This window comes from Myotis davidii, unplaced genomic scaffold, assembly GCF_000327345.1.
Source record: "Myotis davidii unplaced genomic scaffold, ASM32734v1 scaffold609, whole genome shotgun sequence".
Lineage (NCBI taxonomy): Eukaryota > Metazoa > Chordata > Mammalia > Chiroptera > Vespertilionidae > Myotis > Myotis davidii.
This window is the reverse complement of record NW_006300164.1, coordinates 3,401,921-3,410,776: the sequence shown is the minus strand read 5'-3', so window position 1 is coordinate 3,410,776 and position 8,856 is coordinate 3,401,921. Positions and strand designations below refer to the sequence as shown.

The 8,856-nt window shown below is 54.9% G+C and overlaps 1 protein-coding gene across 1 annotated transcript in view; it reads right to left on the bottom strand.

Annotated features, from left to right (window-relative positions):
- Window positions 1–406: 406 nt before the first annotated feature.
- Window positions 407–8,856, bottom strand: part of ABO (ABO blood group (transferase A, alpha 1-3-N-acetylgalactosaminyltransferase; transferase B, alpha 1-3-galactosyltransferase)) — a 19,154-nt gene continuing 10,704 nt past the window's right edge. The window contains exons 2-7 of the mRNA XM_015572375.1: window positions 4,615–4,684; window positions 4,065–4,121; window positions 3,089–3,136; window positions 2,452–2,487; window positions 1,858–1,992; window positions 407–761 (exon numbers count right to left, since the gene is read on the bottom strand). Coding sequence (XP_015427861.1) covers window positions 407–761; window positions 1,858–1,992; window positions 2,452–2,487; window positions 3,089–3,136; window positions 4,065–4,121; window positions 4,615–4,684 — 701 coding nt within the window. The remainder of the gene's footprint in view (window positions 762–1,857; window positions 1,993–2,451; window positions 2,488–3,088; window positions 3,137–4,064; window positions 4,122–4,614; window positions 4,685–8,856) is intronic.

Sequence of the window (8,856 nt, the reverse complement as noted above, 5' to 3'; positions counted from 1 at the left end):
GGGAGGCGGGAGGTCACGGGGGCCAGGCCAGGCCCCACCTGGGCCACACAGAGCATGCACCTTCTTCCAGGGGGACTGGGGGGCCCTGTCCAGACGCCAGATGTGCAAGGCCACGGCCAGCCTCCCAGGCGCAGGTGCAAAGCAAGGACACAGCGATCTTCCTGCCCTGCAGAGGCCCCGCTGTCACCAGAGACGATGCTGCTTTGGGCAAGAAGCCTCCATGTGTGAGTGGTTCGCTGCCTGGTCGGGCTACGAGGTTTGTCATGGCTCCTGTGTGAGCCAGGCTACTTCGCGTGGCTCCTGTGTGGAGGCTGCGCTGAGGGAAGACGGACTGTTCACCAGCCGCTGTGGGCTGCTGCTTCGTGGGACTTGGCTTTGAAGAACTGATTTGTCCGATGGCTCCTGGTTAGCCGTGGCTACTGCGGCTACAGTGAAGACTTGTATCCCCACGACGTCTCACGTCCTCTCCGTCTAAGACCTGGGGTCCAGAGAGGTCCGTCCTGGGCAGAGGGGCTCGGACCCAACAGTTGGCGCCGCAGCGCCGCTCACAGAAGTCGCTGATCATCTGCATGCGGCTCATGGAAATGTCCTGCCAGCGCGCGGCGCCCGGGACCTCGAGCACCACCAGGCGGCGGCCCTCCCCCAGCGCCACGCTGGGCACGTCGGCCGGCCGGTCGGTGAAGACGTAGTAGTGGACCCTGTGCCCCACCATGAAGTGCTGCTCGGCCGTCTCCAGGAAGAGCTTCAGGAAGACCACGTACCTGCGGGAGGTAAGGGGGAGCCGGGAGGTCACGGGGGCCAGGCCAGGCCCCACCTGGACCACACAGAGCATGCACCTTCTTCCAGGGACCCACTCCCCTGGCCGCGCCTGAGCGGGAAGCCTTGGCCTCCCTAATCCTCTGCTCCTGGGGGTGGGTACTCTGACAACTGGCCCGGCGAGCAGGGTTCAGGGCATGTGTGGACTCAGGAGTAAGTGCTCCTGACAGGGACCCACTCCCCTGGCTTGGCCTAATCCTCTGCTCCCGGAGATGGGGGGCCGGCAGCACCCCATCATATGGAGGAGGGCTGAGGCTCCGGGGACGGAGCAGGGGCAGCCCCTCGGTGAGTAGAGCCGGACCTGGGTCCCACCTGAGCTGTGCTCCCCTCACCCCCAGGTCCCCATCTCCTGGCTGACCCCATCCGGTTATGCCTGGACACAGGACAGACCCTCCCTGACCCGCCGCTCCCACCTCCGGGCCCGGCGAGCAGGATGAAGGGTGGGTACTCTGACAACTGGCCCGGCGAGCAGGATGAAGGGTGGGTACTCTGACAACTGGCCCGGCGAGCAGGATGAAGGGTGGGTACTCTGACAACTGGCCCGGCGAGCAGGATGAAGGGTGGGTACTCTGACAACTGGCCCGGCGAGCAGGATGAAGGGTGGGTACTCTGACAACTGGCCCGGCGAGCAGGGTTCAGGGCATGTGTGGACTCAGGAGTAAGTGCTCCTGACAGGGACCCACTCCCCTGGCTTGGCCTAATCCTCTGCTCCCGGAGATGGGGGGCCGGCAGCACCCCATCATATGGAGGAGGGCCTGAGGCTCTGGAGCCGGGGGGCGGGGAGCGGTGCCTTGGTGAGCAGAGCTGGAGCTGGGTCCCACCTTTGCTATGCTTCCCGAGAAACCCCAGCCCCCACCCCCAGGTCCCCATCTCCTGGTGACCCCATCCGGCCTGGTGAACCCACCTGAGCTGTGCTCCCCTCACCCCCAGGTCCCCATCTCCTGGCTGACCCCATCCGGTTATGCCTGGACACAGGACAGACCCTCCCTGACCCGCCGCTCCCACCTCCGCTCTCTGCCCTCCGTCCTGCCACCCACTCACTTCTTGATGGCAAACACGGTGAGCCCGACCGTGACGTTCTGGAGCCGGAACTGCTCGTTCAGGATGTCAATGTTGAAGGTCCCCTCCCAGACGATGGGCGCCAGCCACGGGGTCAGGACCAGGACGTCTTTCCTCCTGCGCCGACAGCCCACAGCCATGGTGAGCGGGCGGGAGGGGGACACGCTCCACCCGTGCTCCCTGCCGCCCCGGGCGCCCACTCGGCCCCACGCCCTCGGCGCCCAGGCGGACCATCCTTCTAGAGCACGTGGCAGCGGCAAGCAACCCGCCTGCTGCCAGTCCAGATGCAAACGTGGGAGATCCCCCCTTCCCAGCTCTGCACCCTGAGGACCCGGGGCAGCGGGACCTGCCGGCCAAGGGGACCCCCTGCAGGAAGGCCCACCCTCCAACTGTCTGGGTGAACAGAGGACAGAGAACAGGACGCGAAGCGCAGGGGGAGGACAGAGACTCTGGGCTCCAGGCTCAGAGCCCAGGCCCCAGAGCACGGAGTGGGCGGAGCCAGGCCCGGGAGCGCGTCAGGGGCCCGCCCTTTAGGACATCGGGAGAGGGACGGTGAGCTTCAGTACATGTACTCACGAGGGCGTCATCACCGTGGGCTGCGGATAAAGCATCCTGAAAAACAGCACAGCGCGGCCTGAGTGTCGGGGACCCGTGGAAGTCGCCGGCAGGGCAGGGTGGCTGCTGAGCGTGCCAGGCTGTGCCCTCTCCCCGGACCTGGACCCGGAGCCCAGGCGCCTCCGCAGGCACCTCGGGGAGGCTGGGCCTCTGTGTTGCTTCCCTGCGTGTGCACTGGGCCCTGATCTAAAGGCCTCGGGCTTTGCCTCCCTCTGACCCAGAGTGGCGGGATCCCAGGGTCCAGCTCGGTTCACTGTGGGCGGGAGGGCCGGGAAGTGCCCTCTGGGTGGGTGGCTGCCCTGTCTCAGATCGTCCGAGGCGGTCCCTTTCAACACCAACAAAAGCGCACAGCCCAGGACAGCCAGCCTGTGTCACCCCTTCAAAGCCACACGCCATCAACTGGTCAAGGCAGCAGCCCTGTGTGGGTCTCCCCGGGATAGCGAGGGGGCGGGGGGCAGTCTGTCCGGGCCCTGGGAAGGAAGCAGCCATCTCCATCTGTCCCCAGCGCCCACCTCTGTCCTCCCCCCGCTCCCCCCACCGCCCCACACTGAGACTGGAGGGCAGGTATCCGCTGGGCGGGCCATGGAAGACACTGTACCTCGGTAATTTCACAACTTGCATCTCCGTTGGTTTTCTAGCGGCCTCGCTGCCGAATGAGAACAGAGGGTTTTACCAGGAGAACTCGGCTCAAGTGCAGGGATCAGAGCTGGGGTCCCGGTGGAGGGGGCCGGGGCAGCCTGGCGTGCGGCCATGGGCTTCACCTTAAACAAGCCCTCACTGTGCGCAGTGGGCCCGGCGCTGCCTGGGTCCCTGCACGTCTCAGGTGTGGGGACCTCGGTGCAGCCGCAGCCGCTGGGCCCACGTTCAGCAGATGCTCTGACTGAGGCTGAGCGGGTGCTGGTTGCAGAGGGCCCCAATCCCCGCCCCGCACACTGCCGGCCTCGGGCCGTTTCTCACAGATCAGATGCATCCGAGCTGATGCCCCGGGCCTTCCGAAGCCAGGGCACCAAGGGCATGAGCCCAGGCTCCTCTCTCTCAGGGACACTGATCTTGCAGCCCCCACCCTGGCTGGTACGGAGGAGCTGGCCCAAGGCCAAGGGCGGGGAGAGAGTAAATAGGTCCTCGCAGGGGGCGCAGCAGATGCAAAGGCCCAGGGTCTGACCGCAGGCTCGTCAGGAGGACTAGAGGCCCCGGGGCAGAGGCGGCGGGCAAGCAGGAGGTCATTCATGAGGCACACAGAGCGCCCCTCCCCCCCAGCCCGTCTCCCCTACAGGAGGCGGGAGGTCAGAGCTAAAGCCAGACGTGTGGCAAGTCCTGCCCAGGTGACCTTCAAGGTCACCCCAGCCCGTCTCCCCTACAGGAGGCGGGAGGTCAGAGCTAAAGCCAGACGTGTGGCAAGTCCTGCCCAGGTGACCCTTCAAGGTCAGGGACTTGGCTGAGCTGCTCTGAGCGTGGGGAGAGGGACGAGCAGGAGGCCCTGACCCACTGATGTGTCACCGGGCGGGGGTTGGGCCCTCAGAGTAGGAAGCCAGTGCCGGGCTGTCAGGGCACGTGACCCGCCCTCACGCACTCACCCTTCTCCTTCTGGTCTGGTCTCCAGCATCGTGATTCTTGGGCTCAGGACCCCCATGCTGTGGAAGAGCCCCCCAAAGGCCCTTGTTGAGGAGCTGGTCCTGGCACGGCCTGTCCACCTCCCCACGCAAAGCAGATGAGCCAGGTCATGACCCCGAGCTCCTCAGAGCAGCTGCCCCCTGTCAGGGCCCTGCCCCAGGAGAGCGGCAGTGACCTCACTCCCTGTTCTAGGACCTTCTCCACCTGGGAGCGGCTGACAGCGCGGCTTCCACACTCGCAGCCACACAGCGGAGGGGTCCAGGCCTTGCCCGACTCCCCACTAGTGACGTGGGGGGAGCACAGCTCACCCACAAGGTGGGGCCTCAGTAGGAGGGAGTGTGAAGCCGGGCGGTGGGCCGTGAGGGGCTGTCACCAGTCCCGTCACTACAGTTGTGATCCCGGGGTGGTGGGATTGGGGGGAACAGCTCAGGGCACCCCACTGGGATCCGATCGGCTCCTGCTGCTGCTGCTCCCCAAGCCGGGCAGACCCAGAGGGTCTCGCACGCTTCTTACCCAAAGAAGACCAGGAGGACGGTGATCAGAAAAAAGGTCAGAGGTCGAAGCGAGCAGCACTTCGATTTTCCTGGAAAACAGACGGGAGGGTACAGTCTCTGCCGCCGTTCGGCACACACCGTGTCTTTAAGGGTCTCCATGTCACCCGCACCGAGGCCGTTCCTTTTTACTGCTGAGCAGCCTCTGGGGAGGTGACAGTTTGTTCGTGCTTCCCCTGGTGGTATTTTGAGGCCCCCCGCCCCCCATTTGGGCCTGCCAATTTCTGTAGACATTTAGGTATGGGCGTATTCGTGGACACGAGTTTTCACGTGCCTGTCTTGAGTGACTAGGCACCGACTAAATCCACGCAGGCGGTCGGTTCAACGTGGTCAGAAGCCGCTGACTGTTTTCCAAAGCGGCTGTAGGGTTTTCCTCTCCCGCCAGCAGCGCAGGATTCCAGGTGCTCCCGAGCTTGCCGACGTGTGACACTTTCACGTCCCCCCTGTCTCCCTCCCACCCAATCACCCCCCGGCCCCCGGACCAGGGGACACGTAGTGGTATCTCATTGCGGCCAAGACTAATTATAAAAACCCTGTTCCTAGCCCTAACTGGTTTGGCTCAGCGGATAGAGCGTTGGCCTGCGGACTGAAGGGTCCCAGGGGTCAGGGGCATGTACCTGGGTTGCAGGCACATCCCCGGTGTGGGGTGTGCAGGAGGCAGCTGATTGATGTTTCTCTCTCATCGATGTTTCTAACTCTCTATCTCTCTCCCTTCCTCTCTGTAAAAAATCAATAAAATATTTTAAAAAACAATACAAAACCCTGTTCCTCATCATGTGTTTTGGAACCTTTCCCTATTTGAAGTTGGGTTTTTCCGGGTTTATTCCTGAGAAGTTGAAGTTATTTACATAATGTGGCCCCGAGTTCCGTGATATGCATATTGCAGAGATTTCTCTCAGTTTGTGGCTTATCTGACCACCTTCTTCCTTGTGTTTTGAAGTGCAGGTTTGCATTTTGACAAAGTCTAATTTACTGTTTTCTTATGGTTTGAGCTTTTTTCCCGTCTCATCTAGTGGGTTTTTGTATACTCCAATGTCGTGGATATTTTCTCCTGAAATTTTGTGACTTTTAAAAATATATATATTTGTATTGATTTCAGAGAGGAAGGGAGAGGGAAGAGAGAGATAGAAACATCAATGATGAGAGAGAATCATTGATCGGCTGCTGCCTGCACACTCCCCACTGGGAATCGAGCCTGCAACCCGGGCATGTCCCTGATCAGAATCAAACCCGGGACCCTTTAGTCCCCAGACCAACGCTCTGTCCACTGAGCCAAACCAGTTAGGGCAAGTAAACCATTTTTTAAAAAATCAGGAGAAATGATGCTCTAATAGAGCAGTGAAGGCCTTGGGTGGGATGGGGGGGAGAGATAGAAACATCAATGATGAGAGAGAATCATTGATTGGCTGCCTCCTGCACTCCCACCTTGGGGATCAAGCCCGCAACCCGGGCATGTGCTCTTGGAATCGAACCCGGGACCATTCAGTTCACAAGCTGACACTCTATCCACTGAGCCAAACCAGCCAGGGCAAGACTATTTTTTTAAAATCTATATATTTATTGATTTCAGAGAGGAAGGGAGAGATAGAAACATCAATGATGAGAGAGAATCATTGACAGGCTGCCTCCTGCACGCCCCCCACTGGGGATGATTGAGCCCTCAACCCGGGCATGTGCCCTGACCGGGAATCGAACTATAACCTCCTGGTTCATAGGTTGATGCTCAACTACCGAGCCATGCCGGCCAGGCAGAAATTTTGTAATTTTTGTCTATGGTGTGAAGGATTGCGGTTCTTTTTTGTTTTTCTTGTTCTATACAGATATCCAGTAATTTCAGCTATTTGAATTGAAAATGTTTTCCTTTCCCCATTTTATTATTTTAGCACTCTATTGAAAATCCGTGTGTGTCCCCCAAAATGTATATACACTTTAACAGCTGAGAGCTCAATTTTGAAAATGAAATGATTATAATAAACACTGCCTTTATAATTATTCAAAGATTGTGCATACATTTTGGGGGGGCAATCTATATATCTGGAGCCTGGATTCTGTCTCATTGATCTGCAAGTCTATTCCAATACCAACCTGAATGGATCACTGTAGCTCTGTAATACATCTTGAAATAAGGATGTGTAAGCCTTAAAAGTTCTTTTTCCGTTTTCAAATTGGTTTTGGCTATTCTGGGACCTTTGCATTTCCATATAAATTATAGAATCGGTTTGTCAATTTTTATAAAAAGGCTTTCTGGAGTTTTGGTTGGGATTATGTAATTCCATAGATGAATTTGAGGAGAAGGGAGAGTTTAACAACCCTAAATCTTCCAACCCATGAAAACATAGTCTTTCTCCCCACTCATTATATCTTCTTACATATCTCTGGCAATGCTTGGTGGTTTTAATTGTATAGACATTGCTCTTAATTCGATAAATTCATCCCTAAGTGTTTCATGCTTTCTGATACTGTTGTAAATAGTATTTTTAAATTGTCATTGTCTGATTGGCTGTAGCAAGTATATAGAAATATGATTGGTTTGTATAGTGAGTTTGTATCCTGTAACCTTGCCAGGCTTATAACAAGATCAATTTACATGACAATAATAGCGCCAAGTGAAGAGCATGAAATGAAGGACTATTGAGCAAAGAAATGTTACCAGACAACAACTCAAATACACAGAAAGAGTTTAAGAGTAGCCCTAGCCGGTTTGCTCAACGGATAGAGCATCGGACCTCGACTGAAAGGTCCTGGGTTCAATTCCAATCAAGGGCAGGTACCTCGGTTGCAGGCTTGATCCCTGGCCCCCCTCCCATTGATGCTTTTCTCTCTCAGTCTCTCTCCTCTCCCTTCCGCTCTCTTTAAAGAAATCAATGGAAAAATATCCTCGGGTGAGGATTAACCAACCAAACAAACAAACTAAAGAAACAGAGAGTAAAGCAAAGGGCTAATATGAAGTTTAAAATAAAATGCTTGAAAAACACTTTTCTCCTTCTTTGCCCTAGTTAATGTAAAAGAAAGAAGATTGTTTAAAGTAGTACTTACAAGACAGTATTTCTGAGTTCATAACATACATGAACGAACATATATGACAAGAGAGGAGGGAAGAAATGGAGCTAATTGGAGCGAAGTTTCTGTATTCTGCCGGAATTAAGTTGGTATAGACTGAAGTAAATTGTGTAAATTGGAATGCATCATCTCCAGAGCAACCACTAAAAGAAATAACTTAAAAACATATCCTTAAAAACAGCAAGGGAATTAAAACAGTGCAATGGGAAATATCTATTTAACATGAAAGAATATCGTAAGGAGAAACAAAAGAGCAAAAACTCACAAAACATAGAGAAAACCAATAGCTAAATGGTGGCTGGAAATCCAAACACAGCAATAACAACATCGAATGGCACTGAACGCTATCGCAAGGCAGACATTGTCAGACTGGATTTAAAGAAGAGCTTCAACTCTAAGCTGTCTTCAGGAGACATACTTTAGAAATGAAGACACACAGGTCTGGAGTGCAAGTAGAGTAGAAGGTATACCCAGCAAATAACCATGGCCTGGAGAAACCAAATTCATCCAGGCGGGAAGTACAGCCTCTTGCCACTTAAAGATGGGAATCCTGCTAAGAAATGTGTCCTCAATGAAACCAAGAGCTGGTTCTTTGAAAAGACAAACAAGATTGACAAACCCCTAGCCAGACTCACCAAGAAGCAAAGAGAGAGGACCCAAATAAACAAACTCAGAAACGATAGGGGCGAAATAACAACAGACCCCACAGAAATACAAATGATTGTTAAAAAATACTTTGGACAGCTCTACTCCAACAAACTAGACAACCTGGAGGAAATGGACAAATTCCTAGAAAAATACATTCCAAAACTCAATCAGGAAGAATCTAAAAATCTGAAAAGGCCAATAACTATGGAAAAATTGAAGCAGTCATCAAAAAGCTTCCATCAAACAAAAGCCCAGGACCAGACGGCTTCACAGGGGAGTTTTACCAAACATTCAAGGAAGAACTAAAACCTATCCTCCTCAGACTACTACAAAAAATTCGAGAGGAAGGAACACTTCCAAGCTCATTCTATGAAGCCAGCATCACCCTAATACCAAAACCAGGTAAAGACAATCAGGAAATGTGCTCTACTAAAGCCAGGGAGCAAAACAATAAAGAAAAAAACCTGTGATCAGAAAACAGAGCAACACTGGAGCA